This window comes from Heterocephalus glaber, unplaced genomic scaffold, assembly GCF_053883595.1.
Source record: "Heterocephalus glaber isolate CG9 unplaced genomic scaffold, H.glaber_assembly_v1.0 deba00001593, whole genome shotgun sequence".
Classification (NCBI taxonomy): domain Eukaryota; kingdom Metazoa; phylum Chordata; class Mammalia; order Rodentia; family Bathyergidae; genus Heterocephalus; species Heterocephalus glaber.
Genome location: NW_028258368.1, coordinates 1,040,825 through 1,054,188, shown reverse-complemented (window position 1 = coordinate 1,054,188; position 13,364 = coordinate 1,040,825). Strand labels below are relative to the sequence as shown.

At 38.3% G+C, this 13,364-nt stretch overlaps 1 protein-coding gene across 1 annotated transcript in view; it reads right to left on the bottom strand.

Annotated features, from left to right (window-relative positions):
- The window catches only part of Nox3 (NADPH oxidase 3), an 88,703-nt gene that overhangs the window by 31,520 nt on the left and 43,819 nt on the right, over positions 1-13,364 (bottom strand). The window contains exons 7-8 of the mRNA XM_021237957.2: positions 12,136-12,265; positions 1,029-1,121 (exon numbers count right to left, since the gene is read on the bottom strand). Of these exons, the coding sequence (XP_021093616.2) occupies positions 1,029-1,121; positions 12,136-12,265 (223 nt within the window). The remainder of the gene's footprint in view (positions 1-1,028; positions 1,122-12,135; positions 12,266-13,364) is intronic.

The window sequence follows — 13,364 nt, the reverse complement described above, 5'->3', positions numbered from 1 at the left end:
AAAGAGTCTTTCCAGGTCCTTTGTGTTTTCTTTTGAGGCAAGAAGCACAAAAACAAAACCTAGTATATGGATAGTCAGGACAGTACCTTTGCATTGAGAGGAGCATTTCACAGTTCTTTCATCATTAGTTCCCCTTTCCCCTCTGTTATTTGTTCTGATACTCTAAATGGTCTCCTTAGTAACAGGCCTAGAAGGTTTCCACGAATTTTACCATCTGAGTTTTGATAGAACTTGACATCCTTTGGTGCATAACTCAAAACACAAGAATGTAAAAACCATTTAAAGAAGAAATATGAATTCCCATACATCTCCTTTCTTGAAGACAGCAAAATTGTATTAGCAAAGCAGTACAGTTTTGGTTAGCAGAGAATTATTTCTAAGAAATTAAAAAAACTTGTGGGGCAGAGTATTTGGTACCATTTCAGTCTTCTGGATATGTTTTCCTGGTCTATCTGTTCTTATCTTTTAGCATGAGGTCAAAAATTAAAGAGATGTGAGGATGAATAGCAAGATTGGGAAATAATATCACTAGAGTAGAGTACCATATATGCTCTTGAACCCCCCGGCACCCCTCTTGTTCTGAATCTTGTGACTGTTTCCTTATTTTCTACTCAATAATCCCAGGTGAAAATGTACATGCTTGAAAATGTTTATGTACTATTTGTATGTTTGCGAAATCCATGTCTTTATGTGGTGAAAGAAGATAATATGACCAATATAAAACATTCTTACTCTTCCTGCTTTTTCCTCTAGTGAAAAACCAGAATAAAGAGAAATACAGATAATTTCAGTGCTATACCATAAACCTTTATCAGAACTCTGTGTACCAGTCTGGAGCCCTGATCCTTGTCTTCAGTAAAATCAGTCACACTAAAAGATGCTCAGGATACAAGCGATTATTAGAACAGAAGATGAGCCTCTAAATTACAGACAGTTCTGCAATAAAAATGGCAAATTAAAAACTTGGGCTAATAAAAAATTTTCATCTACACTCAGGCTTTTATTCAGACATAAAGCTACATGCATACCTTGGTAATGACAACTTCTTGTTGAAATCGCCAGAACCTAATTATTCTTTCACATGCATACACGACCACAGGGCCCAAAAACCATTTCCAAGCCTGCAGAGAGCAGCAGAAAGAAAGAGAGAGAGAGAAAAAAAGGAAATTAAAATAGAATCCAAATATTTTCAATTTGAACCAAATCGATATATAACATGATGGGATTTAGACATTTTCCTTTAACTTGGGCCCAGTTATCAACAACAAAGATGTCTCCTTCTATTAAATACTATAACATTCAATTATTCCTTGAAGTCTACAAGCTTATTTAAGAGATTAAACTCTCCTATATTAGTTTTTATGTTTACTTGATCAATGATGCCTTTATGTAATTAGAAATAATTGAATTTGCAAAGAAATAAGAAAGTAGATTGATGTTTATGTTACATATGATAAGGTCATAAATACTCCCAAACTCAGCCAAAGTCAGAAGCTTACAAAGCAGTACTACTCAGCCAATATAGGACATGAAAAATTAAATTTAAAACATTTAAATAGTAATAGTTTTGGCCAATAATGCATTACAACTAGGAGTTATGTTTGAATGAACACACACACACACACACACACACACACACACACCCAATGTTATTTGGAATAAAATATAAAGCTGATTTCTTAGCACCTTAAATCTTAGTTACAGAATCAGAACAAAAGCATCAACATTTGTCTGCAGAAGTAGGACAATGAAAATTTTTGTTCTGAATAAGTCAGATACTTTGTTAACCTTTCATGAGTATAATCTGCATTACAAATGAGCAGCTTACCAGCAGGCCATTCTTGCACCAGGTATTGTGTACAACATAAAGTATCTTCTAGTAAAGGAGAAGGAATGAATAGACACCTAAAATTTTTGAAGACTTACAATAGGTCTGATATCAAACAATCTCAAGACACATATGGTATTTTCTTTGTTCTACAGAAAGGAAACTGAAGGTCATTAAGATCAAATACCTTGTCCAGGGTCATCAAGGTGACAACCAAAATGTGTCCAACCAAAATGTGACTCAACTGTGTCTGACTCTCAGCTCATTTCTTTGTAGGACCCTGGACTGCCTCCTCCAAGCATTTACTATGTAATGGAAATGGAATCACATTTCTTTCTGTTCAACACTAAAATGGTCCTGAAGCTTGTTTTACAGAACATTAGAAACTCATGAAGTCATTGAATTTTAGATGTTTTTTTTTTGTTTTAAATTCTTTTATTGGTACATTGTAGGTATACAACACAATTACATTTCTCATTGGGAATTGTACCTTTATATAATGCATCTTGGTTCTTATTTTTTCCCCATTCCTAGCCCTCCCTTCACGCCCTCCACCTTTCCCTATTTACAAAGACTTTATTTCCATTTTTTCCATTTCTCATCATTTTTTCCTTTCCCTTCTTTCCTTTCCCCTGTGCCTCCCACTACCCCTACCCCTTTGGACCTTTTCTTCCTATTTTACATTATCGACTATTCATTCTAATAATTGGTACATATTAGGTATACAATAGAATGACATTCATCATTGGAAATTTGTACCTTTACATAGTCTCTCTTGGTTCTTATTTTTCAAGCTTGCCCAGCCCTCCAACCCCTCCAGCCCTCCCTATTTACAAAGATTTTGTTCCTATTTTTCCATTTTCTCATATTAATCCCATTCCCTTCTATCCTTTCCCCTAGCCCTCCCACTTCCTTCCCCTTTGCCCCTTTTCTTCCTATTTCACATTACCTATTATACATTTAGTCCTTATTTACACTTTCAGTTTCTCACACCAGAGAAACTATTTGGTATTTACACATGTGTGTCCTATTTATTTCACTTAAGAGTATTGCTTCAATGTGCATCCACTTAGCTATAAATGTCTCTAATTTCTCATTTTTTATGGCTGAGTAGTACTCCATTTTATAAAAAAAACCACATTTTCTTTATCCAGTCTCCAGTTGATGGGCATTTGGGCTGTTTCCAAGTTTTAGCTATTACACACTGTGCTGCTATGAACATGGGTGCACATATATCACTGTGGTATGATTCTTTTAATTCTTTAGGGAAGATCCCCAGCAGTGGAATAGTGGGGTCAAATGGGATTTCCAGTCCTAGTTGTTTGAAGTATCTCCATACTGATTTCCACAGTACTTGCACCAGTCTACACTCCCACTAGCAGTGGAGCAGGGTTCCTCTTTCCCCACAGCCCTGCCAGCATTTGTTATTGGTTGATTTCATGATAGCAGCCATTCTTTCTGGAGTGAAGTGTAATCTCAGCGTTGTTTTCATTTGCATCTCTCGAATGACCAGTGATGTTGAACATTTTTTTCATCTATTTATTTGCTATTTCTACTTCTTTGTGTGAGAAATGTCTGTTCATTTCAGATGTCGATTTTTGGATTGGGTCTTTAAATTTGGGAGGTCTGATCTTTTTAAGTTCTTTATAGATTCGAGATAGTAGACCTTTGTCTGAGGAAGAGCAGGTGAAGATTTTTTCCCACATTGTGGGTTGTCTCTTCACACTGCTGGTGATTTCTCTTGCCATCCAGAAGTCTTTTAATAACAAGAGATCCCATTTGTTGATTGTTTGTGCTAGTTCACGGGCAACTGAGGTTTTGTTCATAAAATCTTTTCCTACACCAATGTCTTCAAGGGTTCTACCTAACCTCTGTTCCAACTGGTTCAGAGTTTCTATTTTAATATTTAGATCTTTAATCCATTTTGATTTTAGTTTAGTGCATGGTGAGAGATACAGGTCTAGTTTTAATCTTTGGCAAGTTGAAGCCCAATTTTTCCAGCACCATTTTTTAAAGAGGCTATCTTTCCTCCAGTGAGGGTGTTTGGCTCCTTTGTCAAAGATGAGATGGCTGAGTGTGTCTGGTGTTGTTTCTGCATCTTCTGATCTGTTCCACTGGTCCTCAAGTCTGTTTCTTTGCCAGTACCATGCTGTTTTTATCATAGTAGCTTTGTAGTAGAGTTGCAGGTTGGGGATTGTGGTACCCCCTGCCATGTCTCTGTTACCTAGAATTGCTATTACTATTCTGGGCCTCTTCTTGTTCCAAATAAATTTTTGGATTGTTTTCTCGAGGTCTATGAAGTATGCTGGTGGGATCTCAATTGGAATTGCATTAAATCTACATAGCAGTTTTGGAAGTATGGCCATTTTCACTATAGTAATCCTTCCTACCCAGGAGCAGGGGATGTCTGTCCATTTTCTGATATCATCTTCAATCTCTCTTTTCAGAGTGCCATAGTTTTCAGAGAAGAGGTCTTTGATTTCTCTCATTAGGATGATTCCTAGGTATTTCAGTTTTTTGGATGCTATTGTGAAAGGAATTATTTGCCCTATTTCTCTCTCAGTGAGTCTGTCATTGGTGTAGAGGAAAGCTATGGATTTTTGTGTGTTGACCTTGTCAGCAGCTACTTGACTGAATTTGGTTATTAAGTCTAGAAGACTTTGGGTGGAGTTCTTGGGGTCTTCTATATAGAGTATCATGTCATCTGCAAATAATGACAATTTGACTTCTTCATTTCCTATCTTTATTCCTTTTATTTCTTTCTCTTGTCTAATTGCCGTGGCTAATGTTTCCAGAACTATATTGAACAAGAGTGGTGACAGTGGACATCCTTGTCTTGTTCCTGATTTTAGTGTGAAGGATTTCAGTATTTGACCATTTAGTATGATATTGGCTGTTGGTTTTTCATAGATGGCTTCTATCAGTTTGAGGTAGAGACCATCTATTCCAATTATTTGTAGGGTTTTTATCATCAATGCAGGTTGGATTTTGTCAAATGCTTTTTCTGCATCTATGGAGATAATCATATGTCTTTTGTCCTTGGCTCTATTGATATAGTGTATTACATTAATTGATTTTCGTATATTGAACCATCCCTGCATCCCTGGGATGAATCCCACTTGATCAGGGTGTATGATCTTCTTGATGATCTTCTTCATTCTGTTTGCCAGTATCTTATTAAGGATTTTTGCATTTATGCTCATCAGTGAGATTGGCCTATAGTTCTTTTTTTCAGTTGGGTCTTTCTCTGCTTTGGGGATCAAGGTGATGCTTGCTTCCAGGAATGAATTTGGGAGTATTGCTTCCCCTTCAATTTCATTGAAGAGTTTAAACAGTAGTGGCAGCAGTTCCTCTCTAAATGTCTTGTAGAATTCAGCAGTGAAGCCATCAGGGCCTGGGCTTTTCTTAGTTGATAAGTATTCAATGACATTTTCAATTTCATTGGTTGATATTGGGTTGTTCAGAATTTTTAGGTCTTCTTCATTCAACTTTGGTAATTCATATGTATCTAGGAATCTGTCCATTTCTTCTGTGTTGTTCATCTTATTGGCGTATAGTTTCTGGAAGTAGGTATTGATGATCCTCTGGATTTCTGCTGGGTCTGTTGTCATTTCACCCTTTTCATTTCTAATTGCATGGATTTCGGCCTTTTCTTTCCTTTTTCTGACAAGGTTGGCTAAAGGTTTGTCTATTTTGTTGATTCTTTCAAAGAACCAACTCTTGGCTTCATTGATTTTTTGTATCGTTCTCTTAGTCTCCATTGCATTGATTTCTCCTCTGATCTTTATAATTTCCTCCCTTGTATGAGCTTTGGGGTTGTCCTGCTCTTCTTCTTCTAGAAGCCTGAGGTTCAGCATCAGGTTGTTTAATTGGGCTCGTTCTGTTTTCCTAATATGCGTATTCACTGCTAGGAATTTCCCTCGTAAGACTGCTTTTATTGTGTCCCATAGATTCCAATATATTGTATTGTCATTGTCATTTAATTGAAGGAACTCTCTGATTTCTTCTTTAATTTCCTCTGTGACCCATTGGTTATTCAGAAGTGTGTTGTTCAATTTCCACGTGTTTATGAAATTTTTTGAGTTTCTTTTGCTATGGATCTCCAATTTTATCACACTATGGTCTGATAATATACAGGGGATAACTTCAATTCCTTTGCACTTCCTTAAACATGTTCTATGTGTGAGTATGTGGTCTATTTTTGAGAATGACCCATGTGCAGCTGAGAAGAATGTGTATTCTGATTTTGTGGGGTGGAAGACTCTGTAAACATCTGTTAAATTCATTTGTTCAAGAGTTCGATTGAGTTCTAGTATTTCATTAGTTATTTTTAGTCTAGTTGATCTATCTATTTGTGACAGTGGGGTGTTGAGGTCCCCCACTACAATTGTATTAGTGCATATATGACTTTTCATGTCTGTTAGTATTTGTTTTATATAGTTGGGTGCACTAGTGTTTGGTGCATAGATATTTATGATTGTCATCCCTTCCTCTTGGATTCTTCCCTTTACAAGGATGTAGTGTCCTTCTTCATCTCTCTTAATCAGTGTTGGTTTGAAATCTACTTGATCTGCCAAGAGGATAGCTACTCCTGCTTTTTTTCAGGTTCCTGTCACATGCAGTATTGTTTTCCACCCTTTAACTTTCAGTCTATGAGTTTCCTTTTGAATTAAGTGTTTCTTGTATGCAGCATATTGTTGGATTTTGCTTCTTGACCCATTCTGCCAGTCTATTTCTTTTGATTGGTGAATTGAGACCATTAACGTTGATGGTTATAACTGAAACGTATTGACTTATCATTGCCATGACTTTTTCTTTTTGTTGGGTTCTCCCCCTTTACATTTAATTTCTTGTCATGCCAGATGGGTTCATTCTGCTTTGCTTCCTGGGGTTGTGATCCTCAATGTCTGTTCCTAGGCTATTGTGTAAAATTCTTTGGAGTGCTGGTTTGGTATTCACGAAGTTCCTAAGGTGCTCTTTGTCATGAAAGTATCTTATTTCTCCATCCATTTTGAAAGATAGTTTTGCAGGGTACATCAATCTGGGTTGGAGGCTGTTTTCTTTTAGGGCTTGGAATATGTCACTCCAAGCTCTTTTTGCCTTGATGGTTTGTGTTGAGAAGTCTGCTGTGATTCTGATGGGCTTTCCTTTGTATGTGATTTGTTTCTTTTCTCTGACTGCTTGGAGAACTTTGTTCTTCTGTTGTGTTTCTGGAATCTTAACAATTATATGCCTATGGGTAGATTTTTTTTAATCAAGGCTATTTGGAGTCCTATATGCCTCACTTATCTGTATGTCAAGCTCTTTTCCCCTGCTTGGGAAGTTTTCTGCCATTATTTCTGTGAAGAGATTTTTTTTATGTCATCTGCACTCTCTCCTGTTTCTTCATTGAGCCCAATCAGTCTTATGTTATTGTTCTTTGCATCATCTAGCAGCTGCTGGATTGATTTCTCATGTTCCCTTAGAATTTTGAAGCAATTTTTCTTTTCCTGGTCACTAATTGCAATCTTATCTTCTATATCTGAAATTCTGTCCTCACACTGGCTCATTCTGCTGTGTAGACTTTCAATGGAGTTTTTCATGTCCTGGAAGTCTATTTGCATCTGTTTTATGGATTCCATTTGTTTCTTATGTTGGGATTCCATCATGTTCCTCAGCTCCTCTCTAGATTTATTAATCATGTCTTGCACTAAGGGCACAATTTCTCCTGTTATCTGAGAAATTATTTCTGATTTCATTTTTTCCAGATCCCCTTTTGTTGACAGTTCAGTGCGTCCAGGTGGTTGATTATCTCATTTCCCTTTGGGGTTGCTGTGGGTGATCTGGAAGTCTGGTTTTGAGACTTATTTATGTGTTTTCTCATTTCACCTGGGGCGGGGGGCTGTCAGCGCCTGCACGGAATACCTCCTCTGAGGTGGGTGAGGTGGGACAGGGGCCGGGAGTAGCAGTAGGGATGGTGACCCAAAAGCCCTTTCCTGTGGGCTGGGAGCAGCCAGAGGGATGGTGGCCGGGAAACCCCTTCCTCTGGGCCAGGAACAGTGGGACAGAAGGTGGCCCAAAAGCCCTTTCCTCTGGGCTGGGAGCAGCGGGAGGGATGGTGACTGGGAAGCCCCTTCCTCTGGACCAGGAGCAGTGGGACGATGGCTCAGAATCCCCTACCTCTGGGCCGGGAACAGTGGGACTCAGTACCTTGGTCTGGTGGTCTGGTGTCCTCTGTGCCTTTGTAATGTGGAATCAGGTGGCTGCCTGTCTGCAGTGGGGTGATTCGGTGTCTTCCGTGTGACTCAGGACCTCGGTAGGGCGTGCACAGACCTGCCTGTCTGCAGCAGGCTGATTCGGTGTGTGTTCCGCGCGACTGGGGACCTCGGCAGGGTGTGGGCAGACCTGCCTGTCTGCAGCGGGGTGATTTGGCGTCTTCCACGTGACTCAGGACCTCTGAATTTTAGATGTTAAGGGTTCTTAGAAATTTAGTCTAATCTTTCTTTTCAAGAAGAAAAGACCTGACCTTCTGGGAAGGATTTAAGTCACCTAGAGAGACAGAATTAGATCTCAGAGAACCAGGGCTGGACCTCAAACCTTTGAAAATGTTCCTAAATTTCCTTCTTGGTATTCTAAATCCTCACTCCTCCAACAGGATCTTGGAGCAGAAAGGGCAGCTCATTCTTTTGAATTCAGCCTTTTTCTCTAAAGGCTCACCAGTGGACTTAGCACTCAGGATTGATTTCCCTACTGGTTACCCTGTACCATCTCTTCGGCTGACAGATAATAAGCCTTTTAGCATTATTCTTACTTCTTTTGAGCTATCCTCTTCGTTTGTTTTCTGTTTATTTCTGGCTCTATTTGCCGGATACATCTTCTCACCTACATCAATCCCTTTTGCTTTTTTTTTTTTTCCCTGGTACCAGGGATCGAATTTAGGACCTTGCCCTTGCAAGGCAGGCATGGTAGCACTGAGCTAAATCCCTGTCTCCTCTGCTTTTTGTTTCTGGGGATCTCTTGTGATTTATGCAGGCAACACAAAGCAGTTTGACCCACTTATTCTTTTTTGGCCTCACTGGGGTTCAGCAAGGTGTTTAGAATGGCAGAAAGAATAAAACCTAGAGCAAGGCCATGAAGATGATCAGAGCAAGGTGAATGTAGGCAGCGGCAGTAGGATGGGGTTGGACCTAGGCACTTAACTCTTATATGGTTGAATGAACCAGAAAGGGTTTTAAGAATTGGTTTGATATTTGCAGAAATGATAGAAAGAATGCAATTCTTTTTATATGGGCAGAGAGAGAGAGAGAGAAAGAGAAAGAGAGAGAGAGAGAAAGTTTTTTGAAAATACAGTCTTTATGTATTTTTACAAATAATATTCCATACCCCCTTTATAACATTTTGGATATCGCAAACTTCATTTTGGTGGTGTCAAATCAGCCATGGTCTTTGATTTTTCCATGTTGATAAAATGGAATGGATTATTTTTCTTTCTATGGTTAGCTGAGGAGGAGAATGTAAGCTATTACTCCTCAACTCTATCTTTATTCTGGTACATAAATTGCTCCAGGAGGAAATAGCCCAGTTTATTTGCACTGTAATAATCCTGGAAGTTAAGGAATGTGGATGAAATGTTACCAGAAATGAATACTAGAACTGTCCTAGACATGATGACCAGGGTAGAAATGAATGAGTGAAGACAGGGAGGCTACTTCTCCAAGCAGGAGGGTCATGTGGCTAGGTGGACCCTGGAACTGGGCATGGGACTACTGTCTCCTTACCTGTGCCTTTGGGCACATCTTGGGTCTTATTATGTTCAAATTTTCTGTTTTGTAAAATGGGAAGTGAGTAAATTATTATTTAAGTTCCTTCCAATTTCTCAAATGCTTTGGCTTTATTCCCAGCAATAAATATAATGTTGGGGATATGTACTTGTAGACAGCAGTGGAGAGCTTACAAAATACATAGGTTTTAGGGGGAAGTTCAGAGATTCAGAGTGAAGGCTATAGGGTATATAGAAGAAAGTTCACGGCCACATAGCTAGAAGCTTTGGTTCTTGATGTGATTTTGCTGAGAATGCCCTTTCTGACCACAGGTAAGAAATTGAAATTCACTGGACCCCAATTTCCCCATCTACTAAAAAAGGGGCAGAATTACTTAGGGTTTCTTCAATGCAAAAATACTGTGTATATTCTTGGATCTATTTTTTCTTCTTCAAAAATACTCAGAAAGTCATGGTACAGTGAGTATTTTATGATAGAAATAAAACTATGTTGATTTAAAAGCAGCAGTAATGAAACTTGTTTCCTCCACTTTCACTTCTGGTTTTTCATTTCTACCAGAAAATAAGAACATGCTGGCTCTGATTTTATTTTTATGAGTGTGTTTATAGATAGCTTCTTTTTTTTTAAACAATCAGGTCTCCTGGGGCAGGACCCTTTTTCTGAATCTTGTTTAGAGAAATGCAAGCATTTAATGGCTACTTGAAGAAGTTCACTGAATTGATTCTACCTCTAATTGAGCTTCAGCCCTTACCACTAATGTCATTCTCTAATAATTAGAATTCCCTAATAATTAAAAATCAACTTATAATTATTATTTGTTGATATTATAGTTAAATTAAATATGGTATATCCTTGGTTAAGGAGGACTGGGCATCTTTTGTGACTGGATTGCATGAGGCATTCTGGCATCTGGAGTGTGTGCTGGAGAGTATGGAGTAGAAAGGAGGAGTCAGATATGTGGGGGAGGAGAATCTTTTTTGATCAGTTAAGATCACACCAGGTATGTAAAAAGCATTCTCTGCCCCAACCCTGGGAGTAGTGTACCACTAAAGGCAAATTGATAAATATTTTCTCAAAAACATCCAGAAAATGCTTTGAGTTAAGGGAGGCAAAGAGGAAACAATAGACTCTTGTAAAGACCATGTATATGTGGTGCAGTGAAGCACAGGAACCCTTCTTTGTCCTTGGGATGCCTTTTGGATTCAATGTCTTTAAGACATCAGAGAGAATATTGTACAGTTCAGCCAAGCGATAATTGCACAGCCTACACACGCTCTGAATCAGGATCCATTAAAAATAATGGGAAAGAGTGACACCCTGAGTTTGGGTGTGCAAAGAGGTGTAGCAGAGGAGAGTTAACGGAGAGATGGGTAAGCTCCCCCTCTTAATGATAATTAATGCCAGCATGCGCTGCTGGGAGCAGGCCCTAGTCTGTATTCATGAGGTGTGGGAGAGTATTGATTTTTTTATGGAGAAGCTGTAGCTGAAAATTTTAGAAAGACATTCATGTTCTTCATTAATATGCAGGCTGGATAGTGGCTACTGAGAGTTGAGTTTAATACAGAGACAATCTATACTGGCCTTTAAAAGAACCACAGTCTAATGGGCACATCTATTTTGGTTCTCTCAGTTTTAAACATTTCTTCCAGTAGTTTCATCCTTAAAATATGGTGCTTAAATTAATATATATGAGTTTTTTCAAAAGCAATTATTTGTATTCTTCCTATGTTGATGACTCAATTTCCTAAATCCCCATCATTTATATGCTATTATATTCTATTGCCTCATTTTCTTTATCATACATATTTTAAACACTTCTTTTTTCCTAGTTTTAATCTTCTAGCTTCATTTATTTTCTTTGATGCATCACCCAGCTGTCCCAAAGGTTTACACCAAACTAAGGATACTGGAGGAGACTTAATAAGATTATTATTCCTATTTACTTATGCTACCAACTGTAATGACTACAACATACTCAGGGAATCTTACTTTTGTGATCTGCAGACATTATCATCTACTCCAATTAATTAACTCTATTCTTGGCTTACATTGTCATCATTTCAGTTATGAGAGCTTAATTAAAACAAGAAGTAAATACATTGGACACTCCAATGTTTTTGAACTTAAAGTTATAGAAAGGAAGAAGGTAAGCTTAGAAAGAGGGCATGATTCTCATTTGGTTGAACTTAATCTGACATTGAGAAGTGATGCTGTTAATCCTCAGAGCAGAGAAGGCAGTTTTCAGGGGGCAGACAGCTGAAAATGCCAGAAGTGCAGAGACATTATTGTATGAGTATGAAGCCCCACAATATCAGACATCCACATTTAAATGTAAGTGAAGGACCCGTTTCAAAGCTAAGCAGAGTGCTTTTGGCAGTAAACCTCTTTTAAAATTATCCATAACTCGATTTGTCCATTAGCACACTTAATAAAGAGTTGGCTTTGCCTAGTGGTGACATGGGCTGTTCTTTTTTCAAGCATATAAAAGCTATAGTCATTTTAACTGTAAGGACAGTTATTTTTAAAAGTTCTTGGTTTCATTCTTACCGAAGGTTCCTTGCCAGAAAATTGAGGCACAGGGCATGGGCCAGCCGCCTGCCATTCAACATAGAAGTCTCTGCAGAGGGTGACATTGTGTAGCAGGAGACTCTCTGGAGTTTGGCCTCGAATGATCTGACTTATGAAAAAAAAACACACACAATATCAAACTGATTTTGTGCAGTCTCGTTATACCACAGCTATGTATTCCACTGTGGGCTCTGGAACAACACTTCCATCTTTTGAAACTGAAGCTGTCATTCATTTCACTCAGCAGCTTTAAAAATAGGCATTTAAAAAGCTTTGGATAACTTTGAAGATCCCAGAAAAGAAGTGCCCCTCTGTGGTACCCTGTGTTAAATTGAAAGTGTCTATATTAGAGAATTCATAATGAAGGAAATTGTTTGAACACATGCTTTTGTAGATCTTTGAATTTAATTAGGTTTCATCTCATCCTGATTGCTGATTTGGGCTAATTGGCTAACTTTGTACTATTTGGTTCTTTTGTAGAATGATTTAACTTCTACTCTTCTTAGTTTGTTTCTGATAACTTAGAACTTTTCAAGTGAAGAAGTCAAAAGAAATGCCCTGAATAATGATATTTTCTTCCCCCTGTGACCACTAGCAGGCTTACTGTTTGACAGGGTCAAAATAAGTCCCTATGAAGTATATCTTCAAGACTGTGTAGATAAATTTAAGAGCAGCAAGAGAAGCTCGGCTTCATGAATGGAGCACTGGATGAAGAGTTCTGTAATCCTGTTGTATTATATTTATCACAACAAATGCATGTGTGACTGACCTTTGACAAATTGCTTTGGTACAAACTTCCAAGGTTACCTACTAGCGCTCTGGCTGCAAAGACCATATGTGGAGGTCATGTAATAGAGGAGTTGCTCAATTCCTAGATGTTATGAATAAGATACATTGATTTATTTTGAGAAACAAGCAACTTATAGGCTGAGAAACTGTACAGGCCCATGTCCCTTTTGTATCATAGAACATGAGAAGAGGAGCAAGAATGCCTTTGGACACAGTCTAGTGTCAGCTAGAACTGACATGCTGGCCATTGTCCCAGGCTGTTTCATGGAAATCACCTAAACTTGATTACACCCCCTTTGAGTTCAGTGAGCAAAACTAGCTGCAAATCTCCAATGCACAATCTCCAATGCCTAGGCATAGAAGGATGACTAATGAATGGGAGCCAGAGGAAGGACTGCAAATTTCAACACCTTCCTTCT